General features: G+C 42.0%; 1 protein-coding gene across 1 annotated transcript in view; it reads left to right on the top strand.

The window, feature by feature from the left end:
- Positions 1–23,463, top strand: part of ACOX2 (acyl-CoA oxidase 2) — a gene marked incomplete at both ends in the record, with an annotated part of 44,538 nt that extends 21,075 nt beyond the window's left edge. Inside the window, 2 exons of the mRNA XM_080715814.1 lie at positions 17,426–17,558; positions 23,407–23,463. Of these exons, the coding sequence (XP_080571940.1) occupies positions 17,426–17,558; positions 23,407–23,463 (190 nt within the window). The remainder of the gene's footprint in view (positions 1–17,425; positions 17,559–23,406) is intronic.
- Between the last annotated feature and the right edge of the window lie 3,281 nt (positions 23,464–26,744).

The raw sequence follows: 26,744 nt of genomic DNA, 5'->3' as shown, positions 1-26,744 counted from the left end.
TCACTAGTAGCTAAGGCTGTCTTTGAACCTACTCCTGTCTTAGCCTCCCAAGATTACAGCTGTGTGCCACCACACCCTGCTCTCAAATGAATTTAATCTCCCGGGGTTTTTTGTTTGTTTGTTTGTTTTGCTTTTGGTTTTGGTACTGGGGATGGAACCCAGGGCATTCTACCTATGAGCTATACCCTCAGCCCTAATTTTTATTCCTTATTTTGAAACAGGGCCTCACTGAGTTGCAAAGGGCCTCACCAAGTAGCTGAAGCTGTCCACGAACTGCAATCCTCCTGTCTCAGCCTCCCTCCCTAATGCTGGGATTATAAGCGTGCGCCACCACCCCCGGCAAACCTCCCTGTTTTACTGGGTAGTGGATTCATGTTTATAGGAGTTAACTTGCCCAGTGTCACAAATTAGCCAAAAGCGAAGTTTGGAACAATTTCAGGCCTGTCTGACCCCAGGGCATGGGCCCTTACCTGTATGTTAACCTTGTTGAATGTGGTAAGTTGGGTCCCTCTTTAGGCAACCTGGTGGCCCCCTCGCTCCCAGGAGGTCACCATATTGATACCGAACTTAGTGAGGACACCTATCGGCATAGCGCACTACAGACCAGAACTCCTGGACTCAAGCAATCCTCCCACCTCAGCCTCCCGAGAAGCTGGGACTACAGGCGCATGCAACCAGGGACCCAACTTATTAGAATGTGCATAAGCAAATTCTTACCAACTTAAGTAAACTTTCTTTACTCCTTCAGCTTCAAGATGAAAAATTTTAAGATTCATGTAATTAATATATTGATCTATAAAACTATAATCCAAACAGTTTGTGTGTGTGTGTGTGTGCATGGTACTGGGGGTGGAACCCTCTACCTCCGGGCTATACTACTCCTAGACCTATTTTATACTTTATTTGGAAACAGAGTCTCACTAAGTTGCTGAGAGCCTCACTACGTAGCTGAGGCTGGCTTCGAACCTGTGCGATCCTCCTGTCTCAGCCTCCCAAGAGCTGGGATTACAAGCGTGCACCACCACGCCCAGCTCTAATCCAAACAGTTTTTATTTTATTTTATTTTATTTTTGGTAATACTGGGGTTCCTGGAAGCCCTTCTACCTCCGGGCTACACTCCCAGACCTATTTTTTTACATTTTTTATTTGGAAACAGGGTCTCCTAAGCCAGCGCGCGCGGCTGGCTTCGAACCTGCGCGATCCTCCTGTCTCCGCCTCCCAAGCGCGGGGATTACAAGCGTGCGCCACCACTCTCGGCACCAAACAGTTTTTAAATGCAGCATCAATGCAATACGATCTAGGATCCTGAAAAAAACTAATGCAATTCTTTCATCACATTATTTTATATATAATCTAAATAATTTCTTTAAAAGCATATCAAAACCAAAGCCCAACCTGCCCAGGGTAATGGAAGAAATAGAAATGAAAACAATATGAATTATTTATCATTGTCAATAAGACAAAAAAGGGACTAATTTGAGAACACAACCTTTTTGAGATTTCATTGGGCATAAAATATGGTGCCTAGCGTATATGGAGGGCTGTGGCTTTTCCCGTAGAAAAGTAAGTAAAAGTAAGTAAGTAAGTAAGAAAAGTAAGACTAAGAGAGCCAGGCATGGTGGTGCACGCTTCTAATCCAGCATTAGAAAAAAAAATAGGGCTGGGGGTACAGCTCGGAGGTAGAATACTCCTGGGTTCCATCCTTAGTACTGCAAAATAAAAATAAATAAATAAATAAATGACTAAAAATAGGACTTGGGTTGCAGCTCGGAGGTACAATGCCCCTGGGTTCCACCCCCATTACCACACACACAAAAAAGTTCATTTTAAGCCAAGTGTGGTGGCTCAAACCTGTAATCTCAGTACTTGGGAGCCAAGACAGGAGGATTGCAGGTTCAAAGCAATCATGCAGTAACTTAGCAAGACCCTATTTCAAAAGATAAAATAAACCAGGTGTGGCTGTACATACCTATAATCCCAGTACCTGGGAGGCTGAGATAGAAGTACTGCAGGTTCAAGGACAGCTTCAGCAACTCAGTGAGGTTCTCAGCAACTCAGTAAGACCCTGTTTCCATATAAAAAACAAAATAGGGCTAGGAGTATAGCCTGGAAGTAGAAGGCCCCTGGGTTCCACCTCTACTACCACAAAAAAATTAATTAGTATATATATAGGGCTGGGGTATAGCTCAGGTTCAATCCCCAATACCACACACATGCACAAAACTTTATAAAAATGTATAAGTTAAAGTTAAATTTAAGCCAGGTGTGGTGGCACATGCTTGTAATCCCAGCATTCGGGAGGCTGAGACAGGAGGATCACGATTCACGGACAGCCTCAGCTACTTAGTGAGGCCCTCTGCAACTCAGTGAGACCTGGTTTCAAAATAAAGAATAAAAAATAGGGCAGGGAGTGTAGCTTGGAGGTTGAATGCCCCTGGGTTCCATCCCCATACTCGCAAATAAAATAAAATAAAATAAAAAATAAAGTTAAATTTATAAAAATTTCAAGCCGGGTATGGTGGCTAATGCTTATAATCCCAAACATTTGGGAGGCTGAGACAGGAGGGTCGTGGTTCAAGGACAGCCTCAGCTACTTAAGGAGGCTCTTTGCAGCTCAGTGAGACCCTGTTTCAAAATAAAGAATAAAAAAAATAGGGCTGGGGGTGTAGCTTAAAGATAGAATGCCCCTGGGTACCATCCCCAGTACCACACAAAAAAATTTTTTTTCAAGGCAGAGAACTGTGACACAGAACCATTAAAAGAATGGTTCCATGTCTAATTGCTCTGCAGTAGGAAGATTACTTAGGAGCCATAATGTAAATCAATTTATAAGTCAATGAAAGTTTATAAAAATTTCATGACAGAGGTGGAAAAATTCATCTCAAACAATGTGTAATATGTTACATGCTACTTATGGATACATAAAAGCAGCTAACTGATAGGTGATGGCTAGTAAATATTTGTTCGATTAAGTTATCAAAAACCGTCAAAAAGGCTGGGAATGTAGCTTAGTGGTCGAGTGCTTTCCTAGCATATGTGAGAACCTGGTTCTAATTCCCAGCACCAAGAAATATCTAAAAAGTAGGGCATGGTGGTGTACACTTATAATCCCAGTACTTGGGAGGCCAAAACAGGAAGATCACAGGTTCAAAGCCAGCTATGGCAACTTAGTGAGACCCTGTTTCAAAATAAAAAGGGCCAGGGGTATAACTTAGAGGTTGAATGCCCCTGGTTTCAATCCCCAGTACCAAAAACAGAAAAAAGAAAGAAATTTATCTAATATAATTACGCTCCGGGTAGTAAACTTCCCCTAATTTAGGGAATCCAGTGGTAGAAAATATTGAGAGCATAATCAAGTTCAGCAGAATTCAAGTGCAAGGTGAAATGTCTAGCGTTTTAAAGGTAGAAGAAGAAAACAGTGTTCTGGCCCTGCTTCAGTGATGATAAGCTTAACACCTCATAAGCATTTTTTTTAAATCTGCTAACAGCATTTCTAAGTGCTTACCTCGGCTCTCGAGACTTCCAATTCAAGACAAGACAGACAGCGCTGATGCAAGCTGCCAGCTCACACACGCATCAAACCCACAAATTGATTTACTTACATTATGGTTCCTAAGCAACCTTACTACTCAGGGTGATTAGGCATGGAACAGAGTCTGTACTTTTAACGGTTCCGTGTCACAGTTCCCTGCCTCGATTTGTCATGATCGCCTTCAGACTTTTGAGATGACACATAAGGACGGCACACTATTCTGGTGACACTATTCTATGTGAATGCATGGCTCCAAAGGGTTTTTACTTAAGTGGTAGTAAAATCTCAATTGGGGGCTTCCAAGTAAAGATCGCAAATGGAATGTATATATTTACTTCCATTACTTCCTGAAACTCCACTAAAACATCAGCAAATGAATTTTAAAAATTTTAAAGGTATTAACCCACAAAGAGAGCCAGAGAGGAAACACAAAGTTGGAGGGTAGATGGACATACGGTGACGTGGCAGCCAGGTCACAGCAGAGAACCCAGGACGGAGCAGTGCCGTGTTCCTCTGGCAATAGCATGACTGGGAGACTGGCAGGGCGGTTGAAGGCCACCTCAGGAGGAGCTGTGTCCCTGGGTCTCCTCCTTCCCTGTGAGCTGTCTTAAGACTTGCCGTGACCCAGCTCTGGGTAAAGGGTAAACAGAGGGTCTGTGGGCCAAGAACATCAGCATAGATGAGGATGGGGCTATCCATAGAAATCAGGGGGCTGTACAGGCCAAACACTAACACCTCCCCCAGCACTCTTTTCCTTCTAGTCCTAGAAAATTGGCAGCCAGGGCTAGTACCCTGTTGGAAAATGACAAGATAATCCCTTCCCTGGGGAATCTGATCAGCTCAGGGAGAAGGTGGTAAAGTCCGAGCTGGGGTCCCACAATGGCCTACCCCATTTGCTCTACAGCGAACATTATTCATGTGCAACTCATGTGCTTCTCTGCGGGGCTAGTTAATGCCCTGTTCTTAGCTGGGATCAGATGCTTGTGAATCACCACATACCCAAGGGAAGTGTTCAACAGAAAAATGGAGACGAAACCAGGCAACTCCAGAGACATAAGAGAATCTACAGGGAAAACTTAAAAAAAAAAAAAAAAAAGCCATGTGGTAGTGCATGCTTGTAATCCTTGGAGGCTGAGACAGGAGGATTGCAGGCTCCCGGCCAGCCTCAGCTATTTAGTGAAGCCCTCCACAACTTAGTGAGACCCTGTCTTAAAACAAAAGATAAAATAGAGCTAAATAAAAGATAAAATAAAAAGATAAAATAGGGGTGTAGCGTAAAGGTAGAATGCCCCTGGGTTCCATCCCCAGTGACACACACACACACACACACACACACACACACACACACACATCAGGTGCTGTAATTCAGTGGTAAAGTACTTGCCTAGCATGCACACATCCTGAGTTCAATCCCCAGCACCGCAAAAGAGGGAAGGGGTGGATTTTAGCCAGGTGTGATGGCACACACTTGAAATCCCAGTACTTGGGAAGCTGAGATAGGAGGATCCCAGGTTCCAGTCCAGTCTCAGCAATTTAGTGAGATCCTGTTACAAAACAAAATATAAAATAGAACTGAGGGTGTAGCTCAGAAGTAAAACACCCCTAAGTACAATCCCTAGATCCCTACAAACAAACAAACAAACCAGGGATGGTGGCAGACACCTCTAATCCAAGTAGTTGAGAGACTAGAACAGGGGAGGATCACAGCCTCAAGACCAGACTTCGCAACTTAGCCAGACCCTCAGCCCTCAGGGGACCCTGTTTCAAAATAAAGTAGGGCTGGGGATGTAGCTCAGGTTAAAATTCTAGTACCACAAGAAAAAAAAAAGGTCAGTATCTTTAAAGAGTTAAGAAAAGATAATGCAGCCACAAAATAAGGATCAGAATATAAATTTTATTTGTTTGTTTAGGTACTAGGGATTGAACCCAGGGGCATTCTGCCTCTGAGCTATACTCCTACCCCATTTTATTCCTACCCCATTTTTTTTTTAAATTTGGAAACAGGGCCTTGCTAAATTGCTGAAGCTGGCCTTGAACCTGTGATCCTCCTGTCTCAGCATCCCAAGTACTGGGATTACAAATGTTCACTCCCTCACCCAGATGATTTTTTTTTTTTAAGTAAGAAAACAAAGCCGGGAGTGGTGGCACATGCTTGTAACTCCAGCATTTGGGAGGCTGAGACAGGTGGATCCAGGTTTGCAGACAGCCTCAGCTACTTAGTAAGGCCCTTTGCAACTCAGTGAGACCCTTTTTCAAAATAAAGAATAAAAAATTGAGCTGAGGGTGTAGCTCGGAGGTAGAATGCCCTGGGTTCAATCTCCAGTTCTGAAAAAAAAAAAAAAAAAGTAAGAAAACTGATCCTAGCTGTTCATCCTCTGAAAAACAAGTCTAGAAAAAGAAAAAAAGAAGCGGAAAAATCATTGATAAAATAATTCAAGAAAATAAATCTCTCATATGAAAGATAGGAGTTTTATATTACCAGAGCCACAATGCCTACAAACAAGAAGACAGACATACATGTACGAATATACACACATGCATAAAGCAAGTCAAACACATGATATGCAAAATGGTAATAAGTACTATGAAGAAAAAAATACCAGGGAAGGAGGCTGAGGAATGCAGGGGAGGGCTGCAGTTTTTAAATCCATCCAGGAAGGCCTCTGAGATAGTGATATTTGAGGAAGGACCTGGGGTGGGGGAAGACATGTGGCTGTCAGAAAAAGACCATTCCAGACAAAGCATTGGTCAATCCTGGAGGCCAGCGTGTGCCTGGCACATCTGTCCAGAGAACAGAGACGAAGCCGACGTTCATTTTTAAAGGATCACTCCAGCTGCCATACTAAGGATTTAAAGTAAAAAACAGGAGCTAGGGGTATAGTTCAGTGGTTGATCACTTACTTAGCTCTGAGTTCAATCCCCAGCTTCAATATGTAAATAATAGCAGCGGGAGACCAGCTGGGATAATCCAGGGGAGAGATGATCGTTTACTGGACCAGAGTGTGGGCACCTCAAGGTAGCAGAAAGTGCTCAACATTTCGGTGTATTTTGAAAGTAGAACAGGACTTGATGATAGATTAATTAGATAGATGTGAGGCAAGAAAGAAAGAGGAATTAAGGCTCCTTACAATAAGTGAGGAAGATTACAGGAGAGCCAGCGTAAAGGATGGTAGAGATCAGGAGACTGGTCTGGGACATGTTACCTATGAAAAGCCTATTAAAGATCCAAGTACAGGTGTAACCACCATATGGTTGACATTTGAAGTAATGAAAGGAATGCTACCACAAGGTGAGTCATGAAGAGGTCTTAAGACACCTCAATGGTAAGAGGTGACATTGACAAGGGCTGTTTCAGTGGAGTGGTGGAGGTGAACCCTGGCTGAGTCCAGCTCTCTCTGGAGAAAATGGAGTCCTGGAGAGAGTCAGCAGAAACAGGCAAACACTCTCAAGTTTTGTCATGAAGGGGAGCCAGGATATGGAGTTGAGATAAAGAAGGAAAGTGAATCAAAATCTTGTGATTTGTTTGTTTGTTTTTGCAGTATGGAGAATTGAACCTAGGAGCAATCTACCTCTGAGCTACATTCCCCAGCTTTATTTTTATTGTTTATTTTGAAAAAGGGTCTCACTAATTTTGCAAGGGCCTCACTAAGTAGCTGAGGCTGGCAGCAAACCTGTGATCCTCCTGTCTCAGCCTCCCAAGTACTGAGATTACAAAGGTGCACCACCACAACCAGCTCAAAATCTTGTTTTTAACATAGGAGAGTTGGGATTGATGGCACAGGCTTGTAATCCCAGCATTTGGATTTGGGAAGCTGAGATAGGAGGATCTTGGTTCACAAACAGCCTCAGCTACTTTGTGAGGCCCTTTGCAACTCAGTGAGACCCTGTTTCAAAATAAAGAATAAGATGGGAGAGAAAGCGGAGCGTGGTGGCACATGCTTGTAATCCTAGTACTTAGGAAGCTGAGACAAGAGGATCACAGGTTTGTGGCCAGCCTCAGCAATTTGTGAGGCCCTCCACACCTTAGTGATAACCCTGTTTCAAAATAAAGAATAAAAAATGGGGCTGGGGGAATAGCTCAGAGGTAGAATGCCCGTGTTCAATCCCCAGTACCACAAAATAATAATAATAATGATAATAATAATAATAATAATAGATGGGACAGATAACAGCATGTTTTTATATTGATGGAAATGGTCCCACAGAAAAAAGAATTTTGACACTGTAGGGGAAAGGCAGGAGAATTTGCAAAACATCATTTTCTTTTTAAAAATTTTTTTTATTGGTGCATTATATTCATACCCCCTATTAGGGTAAAAATCTTGTGTGTACATACATGTACACATCACTGATTTAACCCCTACCCAATTCCCACCCCATTCCTCCCCCATCCCTCCTTCCTTTCATGGGCTTAGTGGTTGACTTTGATATGTTTAAGTACATTGTGTGTTTTAGAGAATTTCCTTCTTCCCCCCTCCCATCTCCTCATTTAAGTTGTCTTGTTTGCTCCTCTATAGGATTTCCTTTTTCATCTAGACTTCCTCCTATGACCCATTTCTCCTTAGCTTTCACAAATTAGGGAATGCATCTGATTTCTTATTTTTTGTGACTGACTAATCTCGCTTAGCATAATGTCCTCCACTTCCATCCATTTCCCTGAAAATGATGCAATTGAGTTTTTTTTTAATGGATGAGTAAAATTCCATTGTGTACATATCCCACAGTTTTGTAATCCATTCATCTGTTGATGGACATCTTGGCTGGTTCCATAGTTTGGCTATGGTGAATTGTGCAGCTATGAACATAGATACACATGCATTAGTTTGGTAGTTCAGTTTGCTTTCTTTTGGGTAGATTCCCAGAAGTGGTATTGCTGGATCGAATGATAGATTTGTTCCCATTCTTCTGAGGATTCTCCATACTGTTTTCCAAAGTGGTTGCACTACTTTGCAATCCTACCCACAATGTTTTAGAGTTCCTACTTCTCCACATCCTCGCCAGCATCTGTTGTTTGTGTTTTGAATGATTGCCATTCTAGTTAGAGTTAGGTGAAATCTCAGGGTAGTTTTGATTTTCATCTCTCTGCCAATGATGTTGAGCATTTCTTTATGCATTTATTGGACATTTGAATTTCTTCTTTTGTGAAGTGTCTATTTAGTTCACTTGCCCATTTTGTTATTGGATGATTTGTTTTTTTATTGTTGTGTTTTTTAAGTTCTCTGTATTAATCCTCCATCAGAGGGTTAGGTGGCAAAAATCTTCTCCCATTCTGTTGACTCTCATTTGAGGTTCTTGACAGTTTCCTTTGCTGAACAGAAGCTCTTCAGTTTCATGCAATCCCATTTATTGAGTTGCCTTTTCATTTGTTGTGCCTTTGGGGTCTTGTTGAGAAAGTGTTTATCTGTGCCTATGTGTTGCAGTGTCGGACCTATGCCCTCTTCAAGGAGCTTCAAGGTCTCTGGCTTGATTTCCAAGTCTTTGATCCATCTTGAATTGACTCTTGTGCAGGGTGAGAAAGTGGGATTAATTTCCAATTTTCTGCATATGGTTAACCAGTTTTGCCAACACCATTTGTTAAACAGGCTATCTTTTCTCCAGTGTATGTTTTTGGCCCCTTTGTCAAAAATCAATTGGCTGAAAGTGTGTGGACTTGTTTCTGGGTCTTCTATTCTGCTCCATTGGTCTATGTATCTGTTTTTGTGCGAGTACCATGTTGTTTTTATTACAGTGGCTTTGTCGTATAGTTTAAAGTCAGGTATTGTGATTCTTCCTGCATGGTTTTTGTTGCTGAGAACTACCTTGGCTGTTCTGGGCTTTTTGTTATTCCAAATAATTTTAAGGACTGATTTTTCTATGTCTGTGAGGAATGATCTTGCTAGTTTAATGAGCATTGTGTTGAATCTATAGATCACTTTTGGAAGGATGGCCATTTTAATGATATTTATTCTGCCAATATGTGAACATGGAAGATCTTTCCATCTTCTAAGATCTTTGGTTTCTTTTTTCAATGTTTTATAATTTTCTTTGTAGAGATCTTTCACCTCCGTGGTTAAGTTCATTCCTAAGTATTTTATTTTTCTTGTGGGAGATCTTGAGTGGAAGTGTTTTCTGAATTTCTTTTTCAGTGGATTTATGGTTGGTGTACAGGAAAGCTTCTGATTTTTTAAGATTGATTTTGTATCCAGACACTTTGCTGAACTTGTTGATCAGTTCTATAAGCCTTTTGGTTGAGTTTGTTGGGTTTTCTAAATATAGTATCATGTCATCTGCAAATAGTGAAAGTTTGAGTTCTTCTTTTCCTATTTGTACTCCTTTGATTTCCTTTTCTTGCCCTATTACTCTGACTAGAGTCTCTAGTGCTATATTGAAGAGAAGTGGTGATAATGGACATCCTTCTCTTGTTCCTGTTTTTAGGGGGAATTCTTGAAGTTTTTCCCCATTTAATGTGATGTTGGCAGTGGGCTTATTGTAGATTGCCTTTATGATGTTGAGATATGTTCCTTCTATTCCAATTCTCTGCGATGTTTTTTATCATAAATGGATATTGGATTTTATCAAATGCTTTTTCAGCATCTATTGAAATGATCATGTGATTTTTGTCTTTGATTCATTTAGATGATGAATTACATGGACTGATTTCGTATGTTGAACCAGCCTTGCATCCCTGAGATGAAGCCTACCTGGTCATGGTGTATGATTTTCTTTATGTGGTTTTGAATGCATGTTGCTAGTATTTTGTTTAATAGTTTTGCATCCAAGTTCATCAGAGATACAGGCCTGTAGTTTTCCTTCCTTGAACTGTCATTATTCGGTTTGGGCATTAGTGTGATGTTGGCTTCCTAGAATGTATTTGGGAGAGTCCCACTTTTTTCTATTTCACAAAATAGTTTGAGGAGTATTGGGGTAGCTATTCTCTAAAGGTTTTATAGAATTCACTAGGAAAACCATCTGGTCCTGGGCTTTTGTTTGATGGTAAGCTCTTTATTGCTATTTCAATCTCATTGATTGTTATTGGTTGGTTTAAGTGTTCTATACCTTCTTGACTCAGTTTAGAAAGGTTGTATTTACCTAGGAAGTTGTCAATTTCCTCCAGATTTTCTATTTTGTTGGAGTATAGTTTTTCAAAGTAGTTTCTGATAATCCTCTGGATTTCTACACAGTCAGTAGTAATGTCTCCATTTTCATCTCTGATCTTCATAATTTGGGTTGATTCTCTCTCTTTTTTTTAGTCAGGTTGGCTAGTGGTTTATCTATCTTGTTAATTTTTTCAAGAAACAAGCTTTTGGTTTTGTTGATTTTCTGTATTGTTTTTTTTATTCTCTATTTTGTTGATTTCTGCTCTAATTTTAATAATTTCCTGTCTTCTACTGGCTTTGGGGTTCAATTGTTCCTGCTTTTCAAGGGCTTTGGTGTGTTGTTAGGTTATTTATTTGACGATTTTCTGTTTTTCTTATGTGAGCATTTAGTGCTATAAATTTTCCTCTTAATACTGCCTTCAAAATGTCTCTGAGGTTTTGATATGTTGTATCATTATTTTCATTTGTTTTTAGAATTTCTTGATTTCACCTCTTACATCTTCTATGACCCATTTTTCATTCAGAAGTGTGGTGTTCAGTCTCCACATGTATGTTGTTTCTCTGGGTCTTCTTATAGTTGATTTCTAGTTTCATTCCATTATGGTCTGATATGACACAGAGAAGTATGTAACATTTTTTGAATTTGCTAGTGCTCATTTTGTGTCCCAATTTGTGATCTATTTTGGAGAAGGTTCCGTGAGCAGCTGAGAAAAATGTAAACTCCGCTGTTGTTGGGTAAAATATCCTATATGTGTCCAACAGGTCCACTTGATTTATGGTGTTCTTTAGTTCTGAAACATCTTTACTGACCGTTTGTCTGGAAGATCAGTCTAATGTTGTGAGAGGTGTGTTGAAGTCTCCTAGTACTATTGTCTTGGGATTTATGTGTGACTTCATGTCACAAAGAGTTTGAAAAGTAGCTGCACCTATGTTTGGGGCATATATGTTGATTATTGTTATTTCCTCTTGTTGGTTTATTCCTTTCACCAGTAAAATATGACCTTCTTTGTCTCTTCTAATAAGTTTGGGTTTGAAATCTAACTTGTCTGATATCATAGTTGCTACTCCTGCTTGCCTTCGAGTTCTGTTAGCATGGATTACCTTGCTTTAGCCCTTTACCTTGAGTTTGTTCCTATCTTTACTTGTAAGGTGTGTTTCTTATAAGCAGCAGATGGATGGATTCTGGTTTTTAACCCATTTTGCCACTTTATGTCTTTTTATTGGGGAGTTGAGGCCATTTACATTCAGTGTGATTATTGAGAGAAAATTTTTAATTCCTAACATGTTAATATTTTATTTCTGTTTGAGATACTAAATAGTATCTCAAATAATAGTATTCTTCTTTGCTTAGTGTCTGCTGGATGGAAAATCTTGTGTCTTTGGTTCTGGCATGTATTACTTATTTCTTCTTTGTAGTTAATCTCCTTGAGTATTTTCTCTAGAGTTGGTTTTGAAGACATAAATTCCTTCAGTTTCTGTTTGTCATGGAAGCTTCTTATTTCCTCATCTAATTTGATAGATAGTTTTGCTGGGTAGAGCATTTTTGGCTGGAAATTATCTTTCATAGTTTGGAATATGTTACTCCAAGCCGTTCTGGCTTTCATTACGTGGTTTGGGAAATCTGGAGTGATTCTAATTGCTTTGCCTCTGAATGTCACTTGGCCTTTTGTTTTTGTTGCCTTTAAGATTCTCTCCTTGAAGCCGGGCGGGGTGCGCACGCTTGTAATCCCCACGCTTGGGAGGCTTAGATAGGAGGATCGCACGGGTTCGAAACCAGCCTCAGCTACTTAGTGAGGCTTTCAGCAACTTAGTGAGACCCTGTTTCCAAATAAAATATACAAAAAGGTCTGGGAGTATAGCCTGGAGGTAGAAATGCTCTGGGTTCCACCCCCAATACCACCACAAAAAAAAAAAAAAAAAAAAAAAAAAAAGATTCTCTCCTTGGCTTCTGCATTGGTCATTTTGACAATTATGTGGCGTGGGGATCCTCTTCTCTGATTCTGTCTAAAGGGAATTCTATAAATTTTGGTTTCACCTTCTTTTCCTTCCTCCATTCCAGTTACTCTTAGGTTAGCTCTCTTAAAATGGGCCCATATTTCTTCAATGTCAAATTCCTGCTGCTGGATTTTTTTTTCTGAATTATAAACTATGCATTCGTTTTTGGAGTGATCATCTTCTAGGGGCAAGATTCTATTCTCCATGTGGTCTATTTATACTTTGAATTGAGGCCTTTACTTCAATGATTGCACCCTTTATTTTTTTTTAAACTCTCTCTAAATTCTTTTCAAAGTTCCTGTATTATTTCTACAGTTATATTCCTGATTTGATCTTCTGGAGATCTCTGAATTTCTGTGTTATCAGGTTATGATGTTGTGGAGTTGTGGGCATTCATTGCTCCATTGTTGTTCCTCTTTCCCATGATATCAGAAGTTTGTGCCTTCTCTGGGTTCTTCCCTGGGTTACTATCACTTAGGGTGCTCTGTATCTTGAGTCTGTGGTAATCTCAGTCACCACTACTTCTTTACTGGGTTTTATCGCAAAGTCTCAGACCCAGGGAGTTAATCAAGGGTGCGCGAGACCATGGGGGTATCAGGATGGGTGTTTTCCCACAAGAAACTGCAACTAGGGTGTGGTATCTTTGCCACCACTACTCCTTCACTGGGTTGGACTGCAAAATCTCAGACCCAGGGAGATTATAAAAGCTGTGCAAGTCCCTGGGTATGCAGTACTGGGATTTCTCCTTTAGGGGCCACAATTTTACTTATGGTTATTGAGTGCACTGATCTGGAGCTGTCGCCAGCATGGTGAACTTCCCGCCACCTCTGGCAATATGGTGCTGCTGCTACGCCCTTGGCAGGCATGACGCTGGCATATTTCTTTTCTGGTTTTGATCTCCATTCTGGGTCCCTGGAGGGCATGATGAGCTTGGCCACTGGGAGTTTTAGATGTTCTTTAACACTGAAAGAAAACCTGCTGAATTATACCCAAATGATCCACAGCTGCTCACTTCAGCTCCTTGTTTACCTTTCTTCTCTGGAGCCTGGTGGGTTGTTGAGTGTGCTGATCTGGAGCTGTCACGGGTGTGGTGAACTCGCTGCCACTGCTGGCAATATGGGACTGCTTTTGTGCCCTCGGCCATGAGGCTGGCGTTATTTCTTTTCTGGTTTTGAGCTCGTTCTGAGTCCCTTTCTTCTCTGGAGCCTGGTGCTGGGAGGCAAGATGGCACCGGCCCAAAATATCATTTTCTAGTAGACAGGAGATATGGAGGGACTGACTGGCCTGAGCTGGGAGCCTGGACACCTGACCTGCACTAAGACACAAGGCCTAAGTATAAACGTGGGGGTAGTACTGTGAAAATCCTCTTCCTGCTTCCACTCACTCACTGAAGCAGGATACAGTCAATCCCACAAGAGACACGGGGAGGGGGTAGTACAGAGTTGAGAAGGGAAGAAATGCATGAAACATTCAGGCCAGGCCTTGTGGCACGGCCTGTAAGCCTCAAGGATTGCAGGATCGAGAACGGCCTCAGCAACTTAATGAGGCCCTGTTTTCAAATAAAAAAATAAAGTAGGACTGGTGATATTGCCCAGAGTTAGAATTTCCCTGGGTTCAATAGCTAGCACCACAATAATAATAATGATAATAATAAATAACAACAACCAAAGAGAATGAAAGAGTAAATGAATTAGAAAAATGTAATCTGATTGGTAAACTGAACCAGGCCCACTTAAACCCTTAGGACACCTGTTTAGGCTGGTTTTTCCAGCCAGATATAAAAATGGTGACATGAACTTGGTGAAAAAGTAGAGATTAAAGGGATGGGCTTCACTAAACTAGTCTGACAAAGCAAGGCAAATTGCTAAATGTATGTTTGAGGGTATGAATATAATAGACCATGGAATTTCAGCTGGCTAAGGAGGGAAGTGAGACCAGGAGAGGCAGAAAAATGTTGCATAGGTGGTAGAACTTAAAATGAAGGGAGTCATCAAAAAAGGATTAATTGGAGCTGGGTGTGGTGTCATACCTTGTAATCCCAGCAGTGGGAGGCTGAGACAGGAGGATCACAAGTTCACAGCCAGCCTCAGCAACTTAGTGAGGCCCCCTGCAACTTAGTGAAACCCTGTTTCAAAATAAAAAATAAAAAGTAGGGATGGAGATGTAGCTCAGAGGCAGAATGCCCCTGAATTCCATCCCAGTACCAAGAAAAAAAAAAAGAAAAAAGAAAAAAGGATTAATTAGGGATGGCACCCTACCCACCTCAAATGCTTTTTTTTTTTTTTTTTTTTTTTTTTTTGCGGGTCTGGGGATGGAACCCAGGCGTATTTGACCTCTGAGCTATACCCCTACCCTATTTTTTTTTATTCTTTAATTCTTTATTTTGAAACTGGGTCTCACTGAGTTGCAGAGGGCCTCAGTAGCTGAGACTGTCCACGAACCGTTATCCTCCGGTCTCAGCCTCCCAAATGCTGGGATTACAAGAGTGTGCCACCATGCCCAGCTTCACCTCAAATGCTTTGATGACACAGTTATCATAAATGACAACCCTGAATATTGATCTGACCAAAATTTCAACTATGTTAGAAAGCAGGAGAGTCAAAGGGAGGAAGCACAGGGCAAGAAGAAGTGGGTACAGAGAAGGTGCTAAAAGCAAATCCTAGGGGCATTCTGCCCCCAAGCTTCACCCCCAGCCCTATTTTTTTTCTTTATTTTGAAACAGGGTCTCACTAAGTTGGAAAGGGCTTCACTAATTAGCTGAGGCTATCCATGAACCTTGATTCTCCGATCTCAGCCTCCTGAATGCTGGGATTACAAGCTTACACCACCACGCCCAGATCAAATCCTCATCTTCTGTAATAGAGAGTCAAAGATAACATTGAAAACTGAAGCATCAAAAAGTTGTTAGAGGGCGGCTTGGTGGCACATGCTTGTAATCCCAACATTTGGGAGGCTGAGACAGGAGGATCATGGTTCATGGACAGCCTCAGCTACTTAGTGAGGCCCTTTGCAACTCAGTGAGACCCTATTTCAAAATAAAGAATAAAAAAAATAGGGCTGGGGGTGTAGCTTGGAGGTAGAATGCCCCTGGGTTCCATCCCCAGTACTGAAAAAAAGAAAAAGAAAAAAGAAAAAAGGAAGAAGGAGGAGGAGGAGGAGGAGGAGGAGGAGGAGGAGGAGGAGGAGGAGGAGAAGTTGTTAGCAATAGCTGGAATGTAGTTCCATGGTAGAGTGCTTCCCTAGCATGCATGAAACCCTGGGTTCAATTTCCCAGTATAGTAGGGGGAAAAAAGAAGAAAAAAAGAAACCTTTGCCAGGCACACACCAGTAATCCCAGTACTTAGGAGACTGAGAAAGGAGTATCACAGGTTCAAGGGCAATATTATTATCAACTTAGTAAGGTCCTCAGCTACTTAGTGAGACCCTATTTCAAAATAAAAAAAAATCAGGCTGAGGTTGTAGCTCAAAGATAGAATGCCCTTGGGTTCAACCTCCCCTTCAATTCCCCCTCACACACACATACATAAACAAAGAAGTTGCTAGCAATATAAACAAGATATTTAGAGACACTGAAGCACCAAAATATCTGCTTCTGGGTAGAAGGAAATGGAGGACAGAGACTAGAATATACTGGGTGTTTTTTTATTTGTTTGCCTTTGTTGTACTGGAAGAGTGAACCTGGGGTCATTCTAATATCTCCAAGCTATACCCCAGCCCTATTTTATATTTATTTTGAAACAGTCTCACTAGGTTGCTGAGAGTCTCACTACTTGCTGAGGTTGCCCTCCAACCTGTGATCCTCCTGTCTCAGCCTCCCAAGTACTGAGATTACAGGCATGCACCACCACACCTGGCTGAATATGCTGTTTTCTAAATAACAAGACTTAGCCAGGCATGGTGGCGCATGCTTATAATCTCAGCATTCAGGAGGCTGACACAGGGGGATCGCGGTTTGCAGATAGTCTCAGCTACTTAATGAGGCTCTTTACAACCCAGTGAGACCCTGTTTCAAAATAATGAATTAAAAAATAGGGCTGGGGATGTAGCTCAGAGGTAGGATGCCCCTGGGTTCCATCCCCAGTACCACCAAGAAAAAAAAAAAAAGAAGAGCCAAGCGTGGTGGCTCATGCTTGTAATCCCAGCACTTGGGAGGCTGAGACAGGAGGATTGTGCAGGTTTGAAAAAAAAAAAGCTACTTAGTCCCTCAGCTACTTAGTGAGGCTCTCAGCAACTCAGTGTGACCCTGTTTCCAATTCCAAATAAAATATAAATAGGTCTGTGAGTGTAACCCAGAGGTAGAAGGCCCTTGGATTTCATCCTCAGCCCCACAGAAAGGAAGGAAGGAAGGAAGGAAGGAAGGAAGGAAGGAAGGAAGGAAGGAAGGAAGGAAGGAAGGAAGGAAGGGAAAAAGAGGGAGGGAGGGAGGGAGGGAGGGAGAGAGGGAGGGAGGGAGGGAGGGAGGGAGGGAGGGAGGGAGGAAGAAAACCAAACTGAGCGTGGTGGCTCACACTTTTAATCACAGTACTTGGGAGGCTGAAACAGGAGGACCATAGGTTCACAGCCAGCCTCAGCAATTTAGTGAGGTAATCTGCAACTTAATGAGACTGCTTCAAAATAAAAATATGGCTGTGGCTGGGTGTAGCTCAGAGGTAGAAAGCCCCTGGATTCAATCCCCAGCAGAAAGAGAAGAAGTCAGAAGAGTAATGCTGAGTTGTTTGTAAAGTAAGTGATGGTGCGAGCTTTCATTAGGTGTGATTAATTCATCATCCCAGGTAAATTAGACTCAAAAGAACAATCTAACGAGTCTTGTTTCCTCTCTCAGGAAGGATGCTGTCTTGTTAACTGATGCTTTCGACTTCACTGATCAGCGTTTAAATTCTGCACTTGGCTGTTATGATGGAAATGTCTATGAGCGTCTGTTCCAGTGGGCTCAGGAGTCACCAACCAATACCCAGGTAGTTGAATGGAACACATTATAAATTATGTAACAGAAGGGAACAAAGAGTAACTACAACTCTATGTTTATTTTATAATAATAATAATAGTTATTATTATTATTATTATTAATTTGTGTGTATGTGGTACTGGGGATAGAAACCAGGGGCCTTCCACCTCTGGGCTACACTCCTGGACCTATTTTTATTTGTTTGTATTTATTTATTTATTTCTTGCATTTTTTTTATTCTTTATTTTGAAACAGTCTCTCTGAGTTGCAGAGGGCCTCAGTAAGTACCTGAGGCTGGCCAAGAACCATGATCCTCTTGTCTCAGCCTCCCAAAAGCTGGAATTACAAGTGCACCACCCCCAGCTTATATTTTTATTTGGAAACAAGGTTTCATTAAGTTGGGGAGAGCCTCATTAAGTAGCTGAGGCTGGCTTCCAACCTGCATGATCCTCCTGTCTCAGCCTCCCAAGTACTGGGATTACAAGCGTGCCACCACATCCAACCTTGTTTCTTCATTTTAATTGATTCCCATTAGGATGGAAATCACAGGGCCTAGCAGGTCTGTTTAAATTTTTTTTTTCCTTTTTGCGGGTTTGGGGATGGAACCCAGGGGCATTTGACCTCCAAGATACACCCTCTGCCCTATTTTTTTATTCTTTATTTTTGAAACACGGTCTCACTAAATTGCGGGGGGCCTAAGTAGCTGAGGCTGTCCGCGAACCACGATCCTCCAGTCTCAGCCTCCCGAATGCTGGGATTACAAGCATGCGCCACCACGCCTGGCAACTTTAACTCTTATTTTCTGTAGAGCTAAGTGGGCGTTAGAGGTGATAGGAAGCTTGAGGGTACTCAGGCCTGGCTGCTAGAGGGCCTTCCTCTCAGCAACAACGTCAGGAGCACAGAATGCTGTTGTTTGCCATGGTGGCCAGGAGCACACATAAATGACAACATAAAACAGGATGGCAAGATCCCCAGCTGTCCTGGGAGAGAATGCCAGAGCTCTATCATTAGTGTCAGGAAGAGAGGAAGACTCATAAAATCTCAAATATTTAGGGCCAGGGTCCCAGACTTTTCATTAGGATAAGCTGTGAATGTGAATGGATGCATTCACTGAAGTGAAGAAAAGAGCCCTGTTTTTAGAATGTGGGAAATTAATTTTTTCTTTTCTTCTTTTTTTGGTACTGGGGATTGAACCCAGAGGCATCCTACCTCCAAGCTACCGTCTCAGCCCAATTTTATTTCCTACTTGGAAACGGGGTCTCACTAGGTTGCTAAGAGCCTCACTAAGTTGCTGAGGCTGGGTTTGAACCTGCGATCATCTTGTCTCAGCTTCCCAAGTACTGGAATTATAAGTGTACACCACCATGCCCAGCTGGGAACCAATATTTAATAGCAGATTTGACACAGATGAGCAAAACAAGGAGTGTATAGGTAATAGATTGTGTGTGTGTGTGTGTATGAAATGCTGGGTATGTTAAGATTTATAATCAAAAGCTGGGTGTGGTGGTGCACGCCTCTAATCTCAGTACTTGGGAGGCTGTGACAGGAGAATCACATGTTGGAGAACAGCCTCGACAAGTAGTAAGACCCTCAGCAACCTAACAAGACCATTTCAAAATAAAAATAAAACACGCCTTGGGGTGTAGCTTGGCAGTAGAATGCCCCTGGGTTCAATCCCTAGTACAAAAAAAATTATAATCCAAAGCAGGTAGAGACCACAAACCTATAATCCCAGCTACTCAGGAGACTTAGATTGTGGCATAAAGACACACATATGCCTCTGAACCACACAGCTGTAGGCCCATGGCGAAATGCTGACGCCAAAGCTCAGACCTGTTTTACTGGCAACACAGGAAACACTCTAATTCTCCAGGCTCTGTGGTCACAAGAGAGCATGGGGCTCACTTGTTTATCGTTGTTACTGTTAAAGACTTCGACTGTGAAAGCAGGCCTCAGTGAGGCATGGCTGACCCGCAGCGTCTGCAGCCGGGTACAATGCCGCCGCGCTTTCTGCCGCACGCTTCACTTCCTTCCACTTGACTGTGAACAAGGATAGTCTTCGCCTTCCTAACTCTAGACTCTATCACAGAGCAGACGGTCCACATTTACGAAGTAAACAAACATGGACAAAGAAGCCCACTGCAAACAAGCGCTCTCTTAAGTGACGCTGCTAAGAAGGCAGCGGGTAGAACACTGGCTCTTCCACGTGGCGATTCGGCAACGCAGGGTACAAAGACCCTGCTTGAGTTACTCAGAAGGATACTTGGTTGACTGCTAAGGCATTGCCACGTGATCTTAAATTTCTGGCTTCTTTAGAGACCACCAAAATGTTTCAAGTGTTTTTTCTAACCTACGTTAGAGCATTTTGGAGCTGCTAATAAAGAGACATTTTTCAGCAGGGCATGGTGGCACACGCTTGTAATCCCTGCGCTTGGGAGGCTGAGACAAGAGGATTGCACAGGTTTGAAGCCAGCCTCAGGTACTTAGGCTCTCAGCAACTTAGTGAGACCCTGTTTCCAAATAAAATATAAAGTAAGTCTGAGAGTATAGCCCGGAGGTAGAAAAGCCCCTGGGTTTCACCCCCAGTGCCGCCAATAAATAAATAAAGACATTTTTCCACATTTGCACAGAAAAAAAAGATACACTATAGATATGTTGTTTTGTTTTGGCACACTGGGGATTGAAGCCAGGGGCATTCGACCTCGGAGGTATACCCCAGCCATATTTTTTATTTTCCATTTTGAAACAGGGTCTCACTAACATGAGGTACCATGCCCAGCCATTACAGGTGTTCATAGCAGGAGCTGAGTGGGGTGGTGCACACCTATAATCCCAGTACTTGGGAGGCTGAGACAGGAGGATCACAGGTTTGAGGACAGCCTCAGTAAGTAGTAAGAGGACTCTCATTAACTTAACAAGACCCTGTTTCCAAATAAGAAATAATATTGGGCTGGGGCCGGGTATGGTGGCACACTCTTGTAATCCCAACATTTGGAAGGCTGAGACAGGAGGATCACAGTTCGCAGACAGCCTCAGCTACTTAGTGAGGCCCTCTGCAACCTAGTTAGACCCTGTTTCAAAATAAAGAATAAAATATAGGGCAGGGGGTGTAGCTTGGAGGTCGAATGCCCCTGAGTTTCATTCCCAGACTCGCAAAAAGAAAAAAGAAAAATTGGGCTAGGGTGTAGCTTGAAAGTAGAATGCCTCTGGATTCAATCTCCAGTACAAAAACAAAAAAACAAAAAACCCAGCTAGATTGGAATGTGCCCTGTAGACATAAGAGGCAAACAGGAATGTATTTCCCTGATGTTTTTCTACCAAAAGTAAAGTGCTATGCTAAATTAAATGTCTTAGAATCAAAGGAGAGTCTCCCTTCTGTCAGGGACAGGTAGTAAGGTTTTTTGCTCTTTAGCCACAATATCTGCTGTTTGGTTTTCGTCATCTCAGCTTCTCAAAAAACAAAAATCTGCAAGACAGTTCCCCCTCCCTGCAATAAAAAAAAAAACTATTATCTAAGTCATTTGCTATAGATAAAGTGAAGAAAACACTGTGGGTCATCTCAAGTCAAAAATCCCATTTCCCACCGGGCATGGTGGTGCACGCTTGTAATCCCTGCGCTTGGGAGGTGGAGACAGAAGGATAGCACAGGTTTGAAGCCAGCCGTGCTGGCTTAAGAGACCCTACTTCCAAATAAAAAAAATATAAAAAAAGGTCTGGGAGTGTAGCCCAGAGGTGGAAGGGCTTCCAGGAACCCCAGTACCACAAAAAAAAAAAAAAAAATCTCATTTCCCCTACATCATTCTATTGTAAAAATTCTGCCCAAGTAGTATTAAATGTATTAAATACATCTACTGATTTCATTCATTCAGTCATCCAGCCAATATTAATTGAATCCCTGCTATGGTACCAGAAACCGCTCTAGGTGTTAAAAATACAATGGAGAACAAGAGTTGTAGTCCCTGCACTCAGAGGGCCTACAGTATTAGTATAGAGGGGCAAATAAATAAATGAGCAAGTATTATGAGACATGAGGCTACCCAGAAGTGGTGGCACATGCCTGTAATCACAATGCTTGGGAGGATGTAACAGGAGGATCATGGGTTCAAGGCTAGCCTAAGCAACATAATGAAACCTTCGATAACCTAGCAAGACTCTATTTCAAAATAAAAAATTAGGCTGGGTATGGTGGCACACACTTGTAATACCAGTATTTTAGAGGCTGAGAAAGGAGGATCACAGCTTCACAGCCAGCCTCAGCTACTTACTGAAGCCTTCCACAACTTAGATCCTGTTTCAAAAATAAAGAATAAAATACAGAGCTGGGGGGTATAGCTTGAAGGTAGAATACCCCTGGGTTCAACCCTTAGTATTGTGAAAAGGTTAATAAACAAATAAATAAAAAATTTTAAAAAGGGCTGGGGTGAGACTGGCACGGTGGCACACGCTTGTAATCCCAGTGTTTGGGAGGCTGAGACAAAAGGATCTAGATTCATGGCCAGCCTCAGCTATTTAGTGAGGCCCTCTGCAACTCAGTGAGACCCTGTTTCAAAATAAAGAATAAAAAATTGAACTGGGAAGTGTAGCTTGGAGGTAGAATGCCCCTGAGTTCCATCCCCAGTACCACAAAAAAAGGGGTGGGAGTGTAGCTTCGAGGTAGATTGTCCTCGGTTCAATTTCCAGAATGATGATGATGATGATGATAATGGTGGTGGTGGTGATGGTGGTGGAAGATGAGGCTAGTGCTGTGGAAGGTGAATCCAGACACTGCATTAGAGAATGATGCCAAAAACTTACTCTAATACAGAATGTTGCTTACCTGACTCTGATTTCTAGTGCCTTTTCTTGTGGCACCAGAGCCTCAAAGTCAAGCCTTTCATTTGTTTTAAATTCCAAAAGCAAGCCGGGCGTGGTGGCGCACGCTTGTAATCCCTGCGCTCAGGCGGAAACAGGAGGATCCCACAGGTTCAAAGCCAGCCTCAGCAACTTAGCGAGCAAGAACCTGTTTCCAAATAAAATATAAAATAGGTCTGGGGGTATAGCCCAGAAATAGGCCTCTGGGTTCCATCCAGTACCACCAAAAAAAACGCCCCAAAAACCCAAAAACAAAATAAATTCCAAAAGCAAAGATTGTGTGTGTGTGTGTGTGTGTGTGTGTGTGTGTGTATGTGAACCCAGAAGTTCTACCTTTGAGCTACATTACCAGCCCAATTTTATTTATTTATTTATTTATTTATTTACTTATTTATGCAGTACTGGGGATTGAACCCAGGGGCATTCTACCTCTGAGCTACACCCCCTAGCTCAATTTTTTATTCTTTATTTTGAAACAGGGTCTCACTGAGTTGCAAAGGGCCTCACTAAGTACCTGAGGCTGTCTGTGAACCTGGATCCTCCTGTCTCAGCCTCCCAAATGCTGAGATTACAAGTGTGTGTCACCATGCCCAGCCCCAGCCCAATTTTATTTATTTGGAATCAGGGTCTTTTTAGGTTGATGAGAGTGTCATCTTACTACTTGCTGAGGTTGTCCTCGAAACTGTGATCCTCCTGTCTCAGCCTCCCACGTCCAGGGATTAAAGGTGTAAACCACCATGCCTGGCTTGTTGTTGTTTTTTTTTTTTTTTTAAATTGGCCACCTGCGTCCACAATTTAAAATCTGCATGAGAAAGGAAGGATGCCCTTTGGAAAAATGCTTCTCCATATGTTCACACCAAATGAGTTTAAAAAATAATTTGAAAAATGATGATTCTTATGTAATGTTACTTTTTTTGAAGTTAAACATTTAATTTGAAAGTAAAAAGTCATTAATCCTGGCAAACACATTCTGTCTTAATAATGCACTTCTTTCTTAAAAAAAACAGGAGAATCCTGCCTATGAGAAATATCTCCGACCACTAATACAGAGCTCCAAGCTATGAAATAACCAACATGATCCAAGGCATAGGCAGCACCAGGACGGGTCTATGGCATATATACATATACATTTAAAACTATGTATGTATGTGTAGTCATCCACATAGTCCAAAGTAGTATCTGTGAAATGTTACCTGTGAATACTTCAAAATAATCCACAAAAGAAAAAATGGGAAATAAAGAGTTTGATGTGTCCATGAGTATCCATTACACTATTCTTTCTACTGTTGTGTATGTTTGAAATTTCTCACAATAAAAAAGTACCACTATTTGTAGCACCTATCTAATTAAATACTATAATTTTGTTTCAGATATAGCAAAGTCAATAAATGTATTTTTTTTTTACCATTTATATATGTCTTTCTTTTTGTGGAACTGGGGGTTGAACCCAGGGGCAGTCTACCTCCAAGCAAGCCCTATTTTTTATGTTTTTAATACATCCAGCCCTATTTTTTATTCTTTATTTTGAAACAGGATCTCACTAAGTTCCAGAGGGCTTCATTAAGTAGCTAGGGCTGGCCATGAACCTGCGATCCTCCTGTCTCTGCCTCCCAAGTACTGGGATTACAAGCATGTGCCACCTCGCTCAGCTTTTACTATATCCTTTGTTTATTTTTCCCAGCACTGGGATTCAAACCCAAAGCCTCAAGAATGTTATGCAAGCTGGGCATGGTGGCTCACGCTGTAATCCCCGCGCTTGGGAGGCGGAGACAGGAGGGTCGCGCAGGTTTGAAGCCAGCCGCACTGGCTTAAGAGACCCTGTTTCCAAATTTAAAAAAGTATAAAAATAGATCTGGGAGTGCAGCCCGGAGGTAGAAGGGTTTCCAGGAGCCCCAGTACCACCAAAAAAAAAAAAAAAGAATGTTATGCAAGAGCTGAGCAGGGTGGTATATGCCTGGGTGATATATGCCTGTAACCTAGTACTAGGGCAGCTGAGACAGGGGATCGCCGGTCTGAAGACAGCCTCAGCAACTAGTGAGACTCATCAACCTAGCGAGACTCAGTTTAAAAATAAAAATAAAATAGGGCTGGGGGTATAGCTTGGAGGTAGACTGCCTTTGGGTTCAATACCCATTACAACAGAAAAAAATGCTAAGCAAGCATTCCATCAATGAGCTACACCTCCAGCTTACTTCAGCATTTATCCTGAGGTTTAAAAGGCCACACATATACATACATATATATGTATACTCTCCTCCCGAAGTGCCTATGCTTGTATAATTTATATAAAATATAGAGCAGGGCGTGATGGTGCACGCTTGTAATCCCAGCACTTAGGAGGCAGAGACAGGAGGATCGCACAGATTCGAAGCCAGCCTCAGCTACTTAGTGAGGCTTTCAGCAACTTAGTGAGACCCTGTTTCCAAATAAAGTATAAAATAGGTCTGGGAGTATAGCCCAGAGGTAGAAAAGCCCCTGGGTTCCACTCCCAGTACCAATACAAAATAAATAAATAAATAGCTCTAAGAATGCAACTAAACATCCATTTTTTAAAATTAACTTTTGGCCAGGTGTGATGGGACATTTGTAATCCTAGTACTTGGGAAGCTGAGACATGAGGATCACAGGTTCATGGCCAGCCTCAGAAACCTAGTGAGACCCGGTTTTGGGGTTTTTTTTTGGGTATTTGTTTATTTATTTATTTTTGGTGGTACTGGGGGTATAACCCAGGGGCCTTCTACCTCCAGGCTATACTCCCAAACCTATTTTAAATTCTGTTTGGAAACAGGGTCTCACTAAGTTGCTGAGAGCCCCACTAACTAAGTAGCTGAGCCTGGCTTTGAACCTGTGCAATCCTCCTGTCCTAGCCTCCTAAGCACAGGGATTATGTGTGCTACCACGCCTGGCAAGACCCTGTTTTAAAAATTAAATAATAGGGCTGGAGGTTTAGCTCAGAGGAAGAATGTCCGGGTTTCATCCCTAGTACTACCGGGGGGTAAAAAAAAGTCAACTCTTCTGGGCTGGGAATGCAGCCCAGTGTAAAGCATTTGCCTTAGCAGGCACTAGGCCTTGGGTTTGATCCCCAGTACAAGAAAAACAAAACTCTTCCACAGCAAAAATGATTTAAAATTTCATAGAAACAGATACAATGTAGAAGAATAAAATAATTAGCATCATTTTGTCCTCATGCTTAGCACAAAGTTAAAATAATGAATCATATTCATAGCTATGAAAACTGAAATAAAATCCCTGTAGTCTTTTAACAGTCCTATTTGGACAAATTTTTCAAACTGTATGTTCACCAATAAAATAACTCTTAGCCAGGTGTGGTGGCACACACCTGTATGTCCAGTACTTAGAAGGCTGAGACTGGAGTATCTCAGGTTTGCGGCCTGTGTGCAGTAACTTGGCAAGATCCTATTCCAAAAATAAAAAACAAAGCTGGGTATGGTGGCATATGCCTATAATCCCAGTACTTGGGAGGCCGAGACAAGAGGATCATAGGTTCAAGGCCAGCCTCAGCAACTTAGTGAGGCCCGCCACAACTTAGTGAGATGCTGCTTTAAAATAAAAATTAAGGCCAGGCGTGGTGGCGCACGCTTGTAATCCCCGCGCTTGGGAGGCAGAGACAGGAGGATCGCGCAGGTTCGAAGCCAGCCACGCGCGCTGGCTTAGGAGACCCTGTTTCCAAATAAAAATGTAAAAATAGGTCTGGGAGTATAGCCCGGAAGTAGAAGGGCTTCCAGGAACCCCAGTATCACCAAAATAAATAAATAAATAAAATAAAAATTTAAAAAAATAAGGCTGAGGTATAGCTCAGAGGTAGAATGCCCCCAGGTTCAATGCCCAGTATATATATGGCTGCAAGTGCAGCTCAAAGGTAGTTTACCCCTGGGTTCAATCCCCAGTACAATACACACACACACACACACACACACACACACACACACACGCAGTTGGCAGTGTAACTAAGTGGTAGAACCCCCTTGGGTTCAATCCCCAATATAAATAATAAATAAATAAATAAATAAATAATAAAAGCATGGTGGCACACACTTGTAATCCTAGTACTTGGGAGGCTGAGACAGGAAAACTGCACGTTGGTGACCAGCTTCAGCTACTTAGTGAGGCCCTCTGAAACTAATGAGACCCTGTTTCAAAATAAAAAATAAAATCGGGCTGACAGTGTAGCTCAGAGATATAATTCCCTTGGGTTCAATTCCCAGCACCACACAAACAAAAAAAACCTACTCTTTTAGACAAAATTCTATCCATCCTTACTTCAATGACCCAATAGAGTTCTTATAAACAACTGACTGTTCCATTGAGTCCTCTCAAATCAAAT

Source organism: Muscardinus avellanarius (assembly GCF_963383645.1).
Source record: "Muscardinus avellanarius genome assembly, chromosome: 18".
NCBI classification, from domain to species: domain Eukaryota; kingdom Metazoa; phylum Chordata; class Mammalia; order Rodentia; family Gliridae; genus Muscardinus; species Muscardinus avellanarius.
This window is presented reverse-complemented; position numbering and strand designations above follow the sequence as displayed.